Source organism: Acomys minous (assembly GCF_964271855.1).
Source record: "Acomys minous genome assembly, chromosome: 16".
Classification (NCBI taxonomy): Eukaryota; Metazoa; Chordata; class Mammalia; order Rodentia; family Muridae; genus Acomys; species Acomys minous.
Genome location: NC_140498.1, coordinates 397,786 through 414,147, shown reverse-complemented (window position 1 = coordinate 414,147; position 16,362 = coordinate 397,786). Strand labels below are relative to the sequence as shown.

The window sequence follows — 16,362 nt, the reverse complement described above, 5'->3', positions numbered from 1 at the left end:
TCTAAAAAGGGGTCAGTGTGGCCTATGTAACAACTCTTTTCATTTCAGAACTGCCAAAAGCAGGCAAATGAGAAGAATCAATTACCTGGGCCTTGACCAAGAGAGGCTTCAACCGCTCCAGAACTGCCTCCTCTACCTTGTCAGCTAACTCGGTGGCAGAGACACTGTTTAGAAGTAAAATTGAAAACTCAAGTCAGAAGCTAGAATGTCCCATTCTACGTAATCAGGCAAAGGCAAAGGAAGTGATGACAACCCACAGTGCTCCTCCAACTGCAATGGCCACATGCATTCCCTGGGGTCTTGTAAAAGGTAGCTCTAAGAGAGATGAAGTTCCCTGCTCCCTCTCTCCCCTACCGTCTCTCTTCTTACAGATCAGCATGTAGCTCTCGGCTACTTCTCCTGTACCAAGCCTGTCTGCCACCATGCTCTCTGCCATGATGCTAATGGACTAAGTCTTGGGTACTGTAAGCAAGCCCCCAATTAAATGCTTTCTTTTATAAGAGTTGTACTGGTCACGGTGTATAGAACAGGGACTCAGACAAAAGCCTAAACATACAAGAAGCATGCAACCCAGCAAATTCATTCTGGGCATTTACTATAGAGAATAATAACACATTACACAATACATGGATGTTTATACAGTCTTTAATAACAAATAATGTCAAGCTAAAGACAATCTAGCTGTCCCTCAGCTGTTTACTAAAATTAGTGGTTAAACCATGAGATCCACCTCACCATCATAAAGAATGAGCAAACAGCACTCTCTAGAGAATTATATCAGAGAGAAAAGTCAACTCAGGAGCAGGTGAGACCGTTCAGCAGCTAAAGGCATTTGCTGCCAAAGCCTGATGAGCAGTTTGATCCCCACAGTTGAATGAGAGAACTGGCTCCTGCGTGGTGGCCATGCTTACTGAGTCAAAAGGTAGCTGGGGGCAGCAGGGAGGTATGTACGGCTATAAAAGGGCAACATGAGGAATGGTGGTGCTGATGGGTATGTTCCAGACTCTATCAATGTCAGCTAGTCGCATGTACCCTCACTGTGCCGATACCTTTATCCTGGCTATATGCAGTCAACAGTTTGTTAAGATGTTACACTAGGTAGCTGAGAAATGAGTGTCCAAGATTACTCTCTATTATTGCAACTTTGTATGAATATAGAATAATAAAAAGTTTAATATTAGCAAATTTTCCACTAAAAATCATTTCCAAGTTAGAATTCTATAATTAGGCTAATAATGAGTATTTTAAAAATTAGCAAATATAAGCATAGACCATTTTTAGATTTAAAATGTCTGAGAAAAGATTTCTTCCCCATCCCCCTTTTTAAAAACTTTTTAGGCAAGGTTAAGCTATTGGAAAATGAGCTGGCCTCAAGTCAATCTTCCTGCCTTGGTCTTCCAAGTGATGGATCACAGGCATACACCACCATGTCTAGCTCATCCTCTCTTAAGAAGCTAAATTAGAGGGCCTGGCAGAATGGCTCCTACAAGGGGTGAAAAGGTCCACTCTGCCCTCAGTGAGATGGCTGTGGTGGCCTGAATGAGAATGGCCCCACAGGCCCACAGGCTTGAACACTTGGTCCCCAGTTGGTGGGACTATTTTACTTGGGAAGGTAGGAGGTGTGGCCTTATCGGAAGAGGAGGGGGAGACCTCAAAGCCATCCCTTTCCCATCTCTCTCTCTCTCTTTCTTTCCTCCCCTCTCTCCCCTAACTTGTTGAACAAAATGTGAGCTCTTAGCCATTCCTTCATGCTGCTATCATGTCTAATTTTCTGAAACTGTAAGCTTTCTTTGATAAGTCGCCTTGGTCACAGTGTCTTATTGTAGCAATAGCAAAGTAACCGAGACTGGGTAGCCTGAGAACGCACCAACACTCGCAAGGGTATCCACAGAGTGGGCTTCAGCAAGCACACCTCCCGAATACGCAAAGATCTGAAATCTTCCATAAAGGAGATAGGAACTCCATATGTGCACAATGACAGCAGACTCAACAGAGCCATCTGGGCCGAGTGTGCAAGGAATGTTCCTGTCATATCTGCACTTGTCCAAAAAATGAGGGTGGATAATCACCAAACAACAAACTCCATGCTTTGGTAATCTCTGTCCTTGTTATAATATTCAAAACCATACACACAAAACAACAAAACCCTCTTGACAACCAAACTGTAACCATCCCCCGACACACACAAGCCCTGCAGTCAGTGGAGAACTGTCTGCAGTGTCAGATAAAGCTATAAAATTACAATGTAAAAAAGCTAAGTTAAGCTGTGCCTCATCAAAACAGGAGCACAAACAGGAAGAGGGCATGGCAACATGGGAACCCATGTGAGCAGACCTCGCCTGCATACTTGTCTTGTCTTCCCTGATGCTCATGACGTGCCCGGCCCTCTGCGACTTATCTGCTAAGGGTCCTCATCTCATCCCATAGGCTGCCCAGACAGAGCTGAGAGAGCAGAGCATAGCCAGGCAGCCCACTCTCCAGACCAGGCTTCCAGGCTTCAGTGGACCTAGCTTACCTACAGCCCCGAGGTGGTAAACTCTGTCCTGTCTGCCATGGCTCACTCATGCCCTTGCTATAGGAGTCCTGGGCTGGGGCTCTTGAGTACTCTGAGGAAAGCTTAAAGTCAGTTATGATCCAGATTCTGCATTTATCTAACAGGAGCAAAACTGCCCTTCCCATGCTCAGCTAATTTTGTACTTCTGTTTCCAAAATTAAGGTTGTTGGCAGAAACGTACACATCAGTAGGAGATTTGTGAACAAAGGTAATGAAAAGATGGACTCAGAAATCTGGGCAGTAGGCACATCTAGAGGAAAGGAGGTAGTTCTGAGACAGCATTACCTGGTTTGGGAGGTAATGCACAGTTATTTGTTTTGTTTGTTTGTGTTTTGGTTTTTAAAGAAAGGGTTTCTTTGTGTAGCCTTTGCTGTCCTGGACTCACTTTGTAGACTAGGCTGGCCTCGAACTCAGAGATCCACCTGCGTCTGCTTCCCCAAGAAATGGGACTACAGGTGTGCGCCACACTACCCAGCTAGGTGTTCATTATGATATTCTGAACTATATACATGTGAATTTAGTGTGTTTTTCTACATGCATACTACATTTATTTTTTCAGAAAAAAATTACACAAAAAGGAATAAATGAGGTACAAAAAAGACAAATGGGTAGGAGTCATAGAACTCCTCCTTTCCTCTAGCCTTCTAATAGCTAGAGATGACCAAGGCGTACTCCCTCAGCAGCAGTGCCCACACCATCACTGTGATGGCCTCTAATAAAAAAACCATGGCCCTGTAATGGAGACTGAATGCTGTCACAAATGATGATAAAATTGAAACAAATGTTTCAATCAGTGCTTTGCTAATTTGACTAGAGGGTACATGATTATCAGAGCTAGAAAAAACTAGTCAACTGTGGCAGTGGCATCAGCCCCATTACATCTTAAGTGTATTTCTTTATTGCCTGTTAGGTGGCAGCACTCCTACGTGATGAATGGGAAAAAGCAACCTCATCTGAAACCCTCAGACTATATTCATGCTAACATGTGGGGAAAAAAACATCCACACACAGGGCTGGAGAGATGGTTCAACAGTTAAAGAGCTCTGGCTCCTCTTCCAAAAGTCCCGAGTTCAATTCCCAGCAACCACATGATGGCTCACAACCATCCATAATGAGGTCTGGTGCCCTCTTCTGGTGTGCAGGTATTACATGCAGGCTGAACACTGTATGCATAATAAATAATCTTAAAAAAAAAATCCACACACTCATTATTCACAGGCACCATGCACTTCCACACACCCTCTACTCTCTGCAAGCATCAGCGCTAGGCAGATGGCTAGGGATGCTAAGCAGCAGACAGAGGCAAACACAGAGCACTCTCCAGATCACACACGCCTTTGCAATTCTCCTTCACTCTCTACACATGACCAGGAAACTGTGAAATGGTGCACATGAAACATGCAAACTCCATCCATTTGATTACTCGCTCTTGAAATGATGCCAGGTCAAAAAAGTCTAGGTTGGCTGATCAAACTCTACGGATCAATTAAAACAGGGACACATACCCCAACACTCTCTGAGGGCCAACATATACCTTAATTTTTGGAGTCTATCCATTTCTTCAGTCTTCAGCTCATCCAACTCTTTGGTTCTTCTAGAAGTCTCGGCCTCAAGCCATTCGAGCCTAAGGTACAGTAAGTCATGTCAACTCTCCTCCAAGCAGAGTCAGGACTCCCTTGGCAGATCCCATCTCAGCTCTACCAGAGGCTCCTGTTCCTAGGCGGCTTCACAGTCTCAAGGAGGCAGAAAGCCAGTTAGCACAAGAAGTGTGGCCACCATCAACAGGCCTGACTCACCGTCCAAGGAGGGATGAGGCAGAACAAGCCAGCCTTCTTGTTTACCTCAGAAACAAACACTTACCTCTGCTTTTGCGTTCTTGCCATTTCTTTGGCTTCCAATTCCTCTAGTTCCTTCAATCTTTTGGAAGACTCAGCATCTGGCCAAGGAAGCCTGACAGACAGACAAGATTCAAGGTAATCATGCCTCAATGCCACAGGGTGTCAGTTGCACAGAAACAGAGCAGAAATGGCCCCTCCCCTAACCCAGCACCAATCCTGGCTCTCTTAAAGGACTCAAGAGGTAATGTATCCACTGTGTGCTCAGGCAGCTCCCACAGCATGCTCCTATGAAAGGGTATTTACGCACAAAAGTAAAAGCTCGTACATACACAAAAAGCTGTGGCAAGAAACCCAACCACCATTGATCTCAGGACATGTTACTTGTTTAGACAAAGAAACAGACCCCAAGTGTAGGAGTAAAAAGAGCCAAATAAAAACAAAAGGGAAAGCTAACTGTAAACAACTTTACTGTATGTGCAGGTTAAAGAGCTTAGATTCACCCCTAGGCTGTGGGGATGTGAATACTGCCTAAAGGCCCACTCCTCCTTACAGGCTGAAGATGGAGCTGGGGCTTCACACACACTGGAGCTGCACTGTGCTCCTGAGCGCCTCAACCCTAATACCTACTTTCATTTTTGCTTTTCCAGAATTGCCAGGGTTATTTCAGCCAAACAAATGCAGAGCAGCCAGCTGTCTCCACTGCTGTCTTCCATGGAGCACTCTCATTACACCTCATGTTTGTTCCTACCTGTGCAGGTCCTGGTTCAATGTCCACCTCTCTACGTGAACCTTCACTCTCTGCAGCAAGAGGTAAATACTCCCTGTTCTGAGCCTGCCCAGATCTTAGGGTGTGTACTACACGCCATCTTAAATCACAGCTAATTACAGGCATTTCCCACTGGCTGCAAATGAAGACTGGGACCATGGTCTTACTTGCTTTTTTAAAAGTGCATAGAGCACACAACTGTGCCATACACAAATTGGCAAATGGCATACATACAAGTTTTCAAATCAATGAGATAAAAAAGAAGGAAAGAGTGGTGGGCCTGTGGTAACCTGGAGAGTGTAATAGGGAAGCTTAGCAATCTAATTTTAAATAATCGTTTTTAGGCACTGGAAAGGCAAGAAGAGCTTTGCTTCAGAGTCTGTATAAATGGAGCCCTTTATTTTGAATACTCCTAGCACAAACCTGGCTGTTTCTTGCTTGGCAGCAGCACCCAACTGACTTCCCTGGTGGGCACCCTCCTGCTGAAGGGGCTGCTCCTGTGCAGCCTCTCTGGCGCTGGGCTTCACCCTCAGCCACGCGGCACTGCACAGAAAGGGAACACGTGCTGTTTGTAGTCATGCATTCTCCCCTGCGACTCGTCCTGAGAGAACTGTGCAATACAGCGCAGCGCCTGCCGTCTACATCGAAAAATCAAATTGACAGGATCTTCCAGCTCTCATGCCCAATGTCAAAGGGAGAAAGCTATCACAGAATAAATAATGTACTTCAACAAAACATGCTATAAATATGCAAGTATGAGTCACTAATAATATCCCAGGTCACATCCCTGTAAGTGTCACTGTTAGGTGTCTCACAGCACTGTGATCCAGGAAGCCTTATCTGCCCCAGGTCTCCAACAACCACACATGCAGTCTAGGGCAGTGGTTCTCAATCTTCCTAATGCTACAACACTTTAATACAGTTCCTCGTGCTGTGGTGCCCTCCAACCATAGAATTATTTCATTGCTACTTCATAACTGCAATTCTGCTACTGTTATGGACCTAACTGTAAATAGCTGGTATGAAGGGTACCTGATACGCATGCAACCCCTGTAGCAGGGTCATGTGACCCCCAAGGGTCATGACCCCCACGCTGAGAACTGCTGGCCTAGAAGCTGGTACGCACTGCACTTGGTCAGCAGGGCCAACTCTAACCTGTTACCAACTCAACCCGGATCCCTGCATTGACATAGAACAAAGAAACCAGAACACAGTCATGAAGGCAAAACAAAACAAAACAAAACAAAAAGCCGCCCCATCCACCCCAGTCAGGTCAGAAGACCCAGCTCTTGGTCACATAAGCTTCTTTCAACACTGCTCCTTCTCCCTCCCAAGGGTGATAGGTGTGCACTACCAAAGATGCACATGCACACCTGCTAGGGCACTCACTAGAGCCAGGCCCCTTCCAGCCAGCCAGACTCCCTTTCCTTGTCCTTACATTGCTGTTTGTGTCACCTCCTTTGCACTGCTAGACATTCTAGTTCTTTCCACTGCGCCATCAAGGACTCCCAAACCTTGGCAAGCAAGCTCCCCTTTATCTTTAGCCACCTCCCTGAGCCTGTTTCAAACTGGACCCTGCTCCCTGAGGACAGTACCCTCTCTCTAGCCTGTGGGACAGCAGCTCCACACTGTCCTCATGCTATGAGTGTGGGTAACAAGACAGTAATGCCAGCATTACAATGTCTACCTCCTGCACGTAGGGCAGAGTCTGGGCAATAGGATGAGCTCAGAGTTCACAGCTAATTTGACTTAAATTAAAATTATTTTAAGTCATCTACTTCTTCAGCTAAGGTTAAGTGAATGCCTATTATGTGTAGGCACTGGACATTAAGACCGAGAGAGATACAATGCCCAGCCTCAGGTGAACACAGCAGGTTCACAGAGCAGACATCAGTCTACAATCCTTCCTACACTGACACATGCCCACTGAGGTGCTCCACCCACAGACAGGTACAAACAGAACCAATAGGCTTCTAGACAAAACCTCCTGTATCACTCACCCAAATAAGCATCTCTGCCCAAGGGGAAGAGTGAAGCCTCCTAGTTCATCTGCTCTAATGTGTGTCCTCTGTGGAAGGAAATGAAGCCATACAAACTCACAGCCCTTGAACTTCTGCATACCATTTAGGAGAAGCTGGGGGGGATGTGGGATTTGGAGGTATCCAAGGAGCTCTGAGGTCTTTCACAGGCTGTCGGTTTATTTTTAATCTGGATGACACTGTTGTCTGCTGCAACCTGCTTTTGCTGTAAGCTTGGTTTGGTCGATTTCTTTCAGATATGTGGAGTCCCTGTAAGAAATAAACATGCACTGCAAAGCCAAACAAGTCTCAAAGACACTCTGGTTTCAACATCTGACTCACTGGAGCACAAAGTGCCTCTTCGCTATTCATGCATTCATTCTAAAGCTAAGAGAAAGCACTGGAAGGAGAATGGGAGAAGCGTATACATCACAATGAAGTAAACCTGGGCGAGGGTGGACGGGGAAGCCTCGGGTTTTCCACATTTATATATAAAATACTTACTATCATTTTCCTTAATTAGATCTCCCCCTTTTAAAAGTTCATGTTTGTTTACAGGTAAATTACAAAATACTCTTGACTAAAACATTTAACCTTTCTGAGCCTTAGTCTAACCACAATGAATGACACAATTTCAAATACCATTGGGCATGAGGCTGAGAAGAACATCCAAATAGAACTCTTTCTTATAGGCTCAATCCTGATTTCCAATGATACCATTACATGTTTGTTTGGGAAGGAGCAGACTTGATCCCAATCCATCATCTGTCAGCTACTGGCTGTTCTGATTAGTGTTTTGTTGTCTTGTCACAAACTGGAGTCCTCTACAAAGAGGGAACTTCAAATGAGAAAGAAAGTGCCTCCATCAGACTGGCTTGTAGGCAAGTCTGTGGGACATTTTCTTGATTAATGAGTGATGGGAAAGAAGCCAGCTCACTGTAAGCAGAACCACAGTGGTTCTAGGTTGTATGACAAAGTAGGCTGGGCAATCCATGGGGAACAAGTCAGTATGAAGCATTTTTCCATGGTCTTTGCTTTAGTTCCTGTCTTTAGTTTCCTACCTTTAACTCCTGCCCTGGCTTCCCTTTATAACCAAAAAGACCTTTCTTCCCCATTTTGGGGTGTGTGTGTGTGTGTGTGTGTGTATGTGTGTGTGTGTGTGTGTGTGTGTGTGTGTGTGCGCGTGCGCGCGTGCGTGTTTTCTTTTTCTCCACAGCAACAGAAAGGAATCTAAAACACTAGTAAAGTACCAAATTTCCTTTTCCAAGGTCATGTGATAATACCCAGGCTTGCTACAGAAGCCTCTGGTCAGTACTACCGAGTGGCAGACATTGCAGTAAGTGTATTAGACCAGAGGTGCTCATCTGGCCAGTTTTCCATTGCAAGACCATTGCTGCTGCTGTTCTTGTTGTTGTTAATTTTTAATTAATTAATTACATATGTATAAGTATTTTTCCTGCATGTATATCTATTTATTACTTGCATGCCTGGTGCCCATAGAGGCCAGAAAAGAACACCAGATATACTGGAATTGTTGGTTGTGAGCCACCATGTGAGTGCTGGGAATCAAACCTCAGTCTTCTGGAAGAGCAGTCGATGATAACCATTGAGCCCCATAAGGAAGTTTTAGACAGAAGCTTAAAATATAAGGTAGTTTCAGATCACAAGCTCTGACTACTCAGCTAGCCCCCAAAGCCATATAAAAGAGCACTCACCTAAAGTGGCTCTTTAATTTTCAGAGACTATTATTGGTCAATATTTATCTTTAGTAGAAATGTTTTTATGTGTACATGCGTTTTGTCTGTATGCATGTCTGTGCACCACATGTATGCAGGAGCCTGTGGAGGCCAGAAGAGGGCATTGGACCACCTAGAACTGGAGTGATGGGTGGCTGTGAGCCATCATGTGGGTGCTGTGAACATAATCTGGGGTTTCTAGAAGGGCAGCAAGTGCTCTTAAAACCACTGCATCACCTTCAGCCCCAGGAGCACACCCTCCACTAACCACTCAGAACAGAATATTAAATCCTCTCGACTCTCACACTTTCAAATACTGAATTTTAAGACAAGCTTTCTAATTATAACCATGCTATTAAATTAGTTAGGATCTTACTGAAGCAGAGAAGGATAGAATGTTCTATCCTATAATACCACTACAAACTGGCTTTTGTTAAAAGAAAACAACACAAACCTGGAATTAAGCTATGTCAACTTAGATTTCCTAGACTCAGGGCTGTAGCATCCATCTGCCCCAAACCAAATGCTGGTCCTCCTCTTTGCTAGCTTGTGTGGCCCCGGACAAAGTCAGATGAATATAAACAGGTCACAAGACAGGAATGACTTCATACCTGCTGTAGTCTGGCTGAATCCAAAGCATCTCTCTTCCTAACTGGTGTGTGCTCTGCCACGGTCTTTTTTCTCACTGCTTGTGTTTTTGCTGGGGTTAATGCTTCATCTTTGAAGCCTGTATCATGGCCCAATACACAGGGGTTTTCTTCTGGAAGGAGCTCTGCGTCTAACACGTCAAGTTCACTCTCCAGCCTCTGAGTCACTGGAAGCTCCGCATCAGGCTGCCACACATCTACACAGAGATGCCAGAGGAGAAATTCTACTTAAGCCACGTAGGGGGACTGGCTGAACAGCACCTGAGATCTGCCTTCCAGCCTAGCTCTGTGAAAAGCACTGAAGCTTTGTTGACACACCCACTACTCCTTACTGACACCATCAAAGGTGCCCAATGCCCAAGCACCAGGGCCAAAGTGGAATCCATGCCTATACTGACCAGCACTTAGCTCACAAACAGCATGAAGTGCAAAAGGAAGAAAACTTCAGAGCTTTAAGAAAAATAGAACATCATCATGTCATCAAGACTGAAAAGACTTTCTTAAACTCAAATATGGTATCAACTTATTAGGGTTTATTTGATCAAAGTCACCTTAACAAACCAGGCAAATCTGGAAGGAGATCCTTGAAATACTAGGTGTAATTAACATGGATCAATACCCAGATGATATAAACAACTTTTAAAAATCTATAAAGGAAACAAACAGTTCAGCAGAGAAATGGGCAAAGTATAGCAACTACAATTTTGGCAGAAAAACAAGGTCAATAACAGCATGAAAAAATGAAAAACATTTAGTAATCAGGAAAATCAAGCCATAAGCTGGTGTTCACAGCCATTAGAATGGGGAAATGTGACCTATGATACAAACGTAAGTGAGGAGGGAGTAAACTCAGAAACCACTAGTGCAGGAGTGAAGCGGTTAACTCCCCTGAAGAGGGGCTCCCCCAGCCCTGAAGGCTAAAGATTTGCAGTCCAGTAGCTGAGTCATAGGCACACTCAGCCCGGGGAACTTGCACAAGTAAACACAAAGTGAAGAGGTGCAGCCTTTTCTTCACCCTGTCACTGTTTATAAAAACAGAAGCAGCCAGCATAGTGACATGGTGGCACCTGCGTAAATTCTCAGCTGCTCAGGAGGTGGTAGAGAGGATCTCCAGTCCAGGAGTTCTGGGCCACCCTGGCCAACGTAGTAAGACCTTGTACCACACACAGAGACGTATGGCAGAAAGCTGGGAACAACTCATGTATTTATTAAGTATGAAGAGTTTTTTTTTAAATTATCTATGGTATGTTTATTCAAGGAAAACCCACACAAAAGTTAGAGCTAGAATCCTAAGAGGGATGTAGCTTTACTAGCATTTAGAGCTCTGGGTTTGAACTATAGCACCGGAAAAGTTAGATTTCACCCATTAAATGAGTAAGTCTTACTAATTTAAAATATGAACCACATTACAGGCTGATACATATGTGAAGCAATATATGATGAACATGTACATGAGCAACTCAGACATAAAAACAGAATAGGGTCGTATGGTAACCTCTAGAACGGGAAGGAAGGACATGGAATGGGGAAGTACTCAGGGGCCTTAACAGTACCTGTCACATTTTTTGAAAAAAATTCCAGAGTTAAATGTTTTAAACTGCATAGTAGATACATGGTATTTATTATTTTCATCCTTTCTGCTTAGATAGAACCAAAAACAATTGGCAAAAAAAAAAAAAAAAAAACCCAAACAAACAAACAGGTGGGAGGGAAATCAACCCTATTGTGAAGGGAAACAGAGGAGGAGTGGATGGGGACAGGAGAGAGAGGGAGGCTGTGGGAAGTGCCTGGGAGGAGAGGGTGGAGGAGAAACGGGGGTGGAGATGTGAGAGAGAGGGGAGGGGAGAGAGGAAGAGAATGAATCAAAGTAAAGAAAGCTTTATTCAGATTCTTCCTTAGCAGCAGCAAGTCAGGACCCAGATCCCCCCAAGTCACCACTTTCCTTAGCTGTTCTCAAAGCTCCTTAAGTTACACAGTCAAGAGTACAACACAGACAAAAGGATGCCGCTCCTCAGTCCGCAGCTTAGTAACTCCCATTCAGCTGTGAACGGCATCGAACTGCCCACTAAGGCAGTGCAAGTTCATGGGAGCCAAGTCTGAGGACATTGCTGCCAACAGAGTGGCAGCCACCAGCCTTACAGCTCCTTGCATCCTTACACAGTACAGTAATGCAATCAGTAGTCAAAGCCTCTAAGAAACGCACTAGCCAACCATTACTTAAATCACAAGGAAGCTGATCCAATTGGGCTCCATCATAAATCCCAAATGACAGAGACCGCTTCTCTCCCTTGGGGCTCCCTGTGACATTTTAGAGGTATTGGGTAGGGAGCAGGAGCTTCAGGAAATTAGAATGAAGAATTAGGAACAGGAAAAGTGCTACCTAAAATAGAAATAGAAAAATGTGACCTTCTGAAAGATGCTAAGAACAAGAAAAACAAAGCTAAAGATCACCACATTGCTCCCCAGGAGCAAATTCATGCAGCTTGCAAGCCGGTGACTTATAGCTTCACTTCACAGTGACGGAGACAGTGTGGCTGTTACCACGCCTCGTATTTGGTGCTGCACACTTTTGTTTTTAACAGAATTCACATCCTTTTGAGCCCCATCCTACAGGAAGTACAGGAAGAACAGGGTTACTAAAATTCTTCAGGTGAGGAAGTAAATCAGCGTTTGTTCATGGTCACAAGGAGAGTGAGGCAGATCCAAGCCTCCTCCTGTGCCTGCAGGGGGAGTTTTATTTATTCCATCCCCCATGCTCAAAGAAGGGTAGAAGATGGGTGGGGCTTGAGCTGTAACCAATTCTCCAATGTGATGGGCATTCCATGGCAATCTCTTACATTTGGGGCTTCAGAGAGCTTGTGGGTTGCTATGCACATGGGGCTTCCTGGAGGTGGCATGCCTCTTCCCACATGCCTGGCCTTAGGTATCTCCCATGTGGGAATTCACCTGTATCCAGTGTAGCACTTTGTAATGGGAGTAAATGTGAGTTTATGAGCAATCCTGCCATGCCCAGATTTAGAGTGTCAGGTTACAACCCAAGCCCTGAAAATGGTCTCTCAAGTGGGGCTGCCTTCTGGAACTGAGCTTTCCATCTGTGGGACCGTCAGAATTGGGCTGAGTTACAGAAGCCCTCCTCACACAATGAACTGTAGTGCTCCACTGAGGCAACTGTACAACACTAAGCCATTCAGAGTCCACATAAGAGCAGCAGATGAGCAAGCACACCATGAAATGGAGACGCTCATGTAAGTTTCTGATCACTAGAAGACAATGACAGAAGAAAATGCCCAATAGTAAATTACAGTGAGAAAAAAACCTCAAACTCTAACAAATGAGAAACACAAAATAAGGTCAAAGGCACATCAACGTGTCACTGTCACTTCTCTCAGTAAATCCGAGACACAGAGCTCTACAACAGGCAGGCGGATCTCTGTCAGTTCAAGATCAGCCTTGTCTATAAAATGAGACTCTGCCTAAGGGGGGTAAAGTTAACTTCTATGCCGGAGATTGCTCAGAAGTTAAGAACATATGCCCACCTCAGCACCATGCCAGGCCACTCACAACTGTCTCTAACTCCAGCCCAGGGAATCCACAGCCCATTTCTGTCCTCTATGGGTACTACACACATGTAATTAAAAACAAAATAAAATATTTTTTAAGAATTAAATACATACAGGAAGCCAGGTGAGAGGGAGGAGGACACAGGGCATTTCCCAGGTGCAGGCCCTCTAGTCTCAGTGCAAACAGTTCATAATGTACGTGGAGTTCTCTTTTCTGGTTTTAGCTCAGCAGTGAGCTGACACTTTCTTTATACACTTCTCTATCTAATGAGGATTAGGGCCAGAAAGATGGCTCAGAGGCTAGGAGGGGCTTACTAAGCACTGACAACTTGAGTTCAATCCTTGGAACCCATGGTGCATGGGGAGCATGGATCCCTCAAAGCTGGGCTCTCACACCCATAGATATACCTATCACCCCATGGGGAGCATGGATCCCTCAAAGCTGGGCTCTAACACCCATAGATACCTATCACCCCATGGGGAGCATTGATCCCTCAAAGCTGGGCTCTAACACCCATAGATACCTATCACCCCATGGGGAACATGGATCCCTCAAAGCTGGGCTCTAACACCCATAGATACCTATCACCCCATGGGGAGCATGGATCCCTCAAAGCTGGGCTCTAACACCCATAGATACCTATCACCCCATGGGGAACATGGATCCCTCAAAGCTGGGCTCTAACACCCATAGATACCTATCACCCCATGGGGAGCATGGATCCCTCAAAGCTGGGCTCTAACACCCATAGATATACCTATCACCCCACCACACCCCTTCTCTCTAATTATAATTGTAAATGAAACAGAACCTTTTTTAAGAAAGGAAAATTAGTTCACTGGTTTTAACCATAAATGTTTATAGATTATTTCATCTATCTAGACAATGACCAAAAACAAAACAAAACAACAACAACAAAAACCCAAGAAAATCAAGCAACAAAACCCTTTATTTCATCAAATCTAAAACATCAGTTTATAATACATATCACTGTCCTTAGAAATTTTAAATTATTAAAAATTGTAACTGTTATAATCAGTTACCAGACACATCCCTTAGCAGGATATTGTGGCTCATACCTGTAATCCCAGCACCCAGAAACTAAGACACGAAGTTTGCAAAGTTCCAGGTCAGCCTCAGCTATAGGCTGGCCTGGCTACCAAGCAACATAGGCAGGATGGCTCTATTCAGGGGTTGGGGGTATGCCCTCCATCTGGCTGTGTGGCTCAGTGGTGCTAAGTCTGCCTGGGTGTGCAAAGGCTGGATCGTTAACACTAAAATAAGAAGAGCTCTCTGGTTTCAGAAGTTGTCAACTGTGAGCCCAATGAAACTGTGAGCAGCTAAGAATAGACCTCAAGACAATCCCAGATTTGAGGCCAATGCACAAACCCAGCAGCTTCCTTTAAGTGGCAATAACCAATTTCATAATTAATAAAAAATTTCATTCACAACAGCAATAAAACTATAAAACAGAAAACTAGAAATACATGTGGCAAGGAACTTATAACTCTACACACAGAAAGCTCTAACACTGGACTGAGGTACAGAAAAGAGGCCTGCACATGTGTGTATCCACACCCCAGGACGACACAGTCTCCTTAGCACCACGATAGAGCAAAGGGATGTGACTTGCTCACTGCCTTCTGGAGAAGCATATTCCAGGCTCCAGTCCTTGGGCAAATGCTTGCTGCTACTTCCGGACCCGAGGGACAAGGCCACAAATACTGACTTCCCGGTGTGGTGCAGTTACTATTGCAGCCATTTTCACAGAGTAAAATATCACACAGTAACACTATGAGACACATACCAGCAAGAAGCCGCTTTGCCACAGAGGGTCGGCTGGTTTCCTGTGGAAATGTCTCCTTTGTGACCAAGGGTCTCCTCTCACTCTTAGACAGCACAGCTGGCCACCTCTCCAGGATCCTTTGGCTACCATTAGGAAATCTGCTCCGAATTTCTGTGAAACATTTCTTTACCTTTTTAGGTGACAGTTTCTTTTCCAGGAGAGACTCCAAGGCCTGCCATGAAATGGTTGTTATTCTCTCAGTTTATCCCACTAGAGTGACTTTAGTCACAATACTAAAAATAATACCTTCCAAGAGGCATGCCATTAAACGGCTAGCTCTAGTGGTTAACTTAAAATTGGTATTATTTATAACATGTGATTAATTAATAAAAATAACTTCCACAAGTTCTTTTACTAGTTGAGCTTGTTAAAATCAACAGTAAAGATATTACGAGCATGACCAATTCTAAGAGGTACCCTAACCTTAAAATTCAGAATCGTCATTTTGGAAATTTACCACAGTCTTCAGAACATAGCCATATGTGCTTTAACAGGTTGTTAATTTTCAACAGAACCTCACGAGTAGTATTTTATGTGAGTAACACATTATACTAAATATACATTTTCATAAGCTAATGGACCTTAGTGGGTCCAGCGGCTGTTTGCTAAGGCAGTAACAGCAGGAGGGCTCCATTCTCTAAGCCACACGCAAGCTCTCAGGACCAGGCAGCAGCGGTCAGTACACTGGTCAGGGAGGCTGAGTTCACAGGGTCACACGGGAATAAGACAGTAAGTCAGGAAAGGAGTCAACATGAATTTAACTTCCCACATTACTGAACACTGTCAAAACTACATTATAAACCCGATGCATTGTTAAAGGTGCTCTCGCTCAGGGTACGGGGCAATCTCTTGAGATCCTTTATAGGATTTGGAAGATAGGGCCTCCAGACAAAATTACTTTGTCCAGCAAATGTTTCTTGCAGGTAAGCTGAAAGAGCATGAATGGCATGATGGGATATGCTGTCAAAAGTCCTGAGAGCTGCACTTGACACTCACACTCTGATAGTGAGCTCTGTCTACACAGATGTAGCCAACGTTAGCAACGGACGTTTGCTAGACAACAGGACTGCAAAAGCAGACCAGGCATCCACGATCACCAGAGCTAGTAAGTGGCAGCCAGTCACGCCTTTCCGTCCTGAGGTCTCCTGACTACGCCATTCTTCCTTGAGGGCCAACAGCTTACTAATACAGGGTCATCTTTTCCTATTTATGTTTGAAAATGTGTAGCAATGACAAAGGTGGCTAATCAGTTCCAGCTCTCAAGAGATCTGACTTTTGCTTTAAAACATAGCACAATACAAATTAGTAGTAACAGATTTATTTTTGCAAAGATTAAAGGCTACATTGTATTGCAGGACTCTGCAAACTTATGAAACTATAAAGCCAAAGCTCACTG

At 44.4% G+C, this 16,362-nt stretch overlaps 1 protein-coding gene across 6 annotated transcripts in view; it reads right to left on the bottom strand.

Annotated features, from left to right (window-relative positions):
* KIAA0753 overlaps nucleotides 1–16,362 on the bottom strand; it is a 50,026-nt gene that overhangs the window by 17,625 nt on the left and 16,039 nt on the right. For all 6 annotated transcript variants that reach the window (XR_014775838.1, XM_084764089.1, XM_084764087.1 and 3 more), the window contains 7 exons: nucleotides 14,928–15,138; nucleotides 9,524–9,756; nucleotides 7,280–7,446; nucleotides 5,582–5,701; nucleotides 4,415–4,504; nucleotides 4,089–4,178; nucleotides 86–164 (listed from right to left, as the gene is read on the bottom strand). Coding sequence is in view for 5 of the 6 variants with exons in the window: in XM_084764089.1 (XP_084620215.1) it covers nucleotides 86–164; nucleotides 4,089–4,178; nucleotides 4,415–4,504; nucleotides 5,582–5,701; nucleotides 7,280–7,446; nucleotides 9,524–9,756; nucleotides 14,928–15,138 (990 nt within the window). In the remaining variant the exon portion in view is untranslated. The remainder of the gene's footprint in view (nucleotides 1–85; nucleotides 165–4,088; nucleotides 4,179–4,414; nucleotides 4,505–5,581; nucleotides 5,702–7,279; nucleotides 7,447–9,523; nucleotides 9,757–14,927; nucleotides 15,139–16,362) is intronic.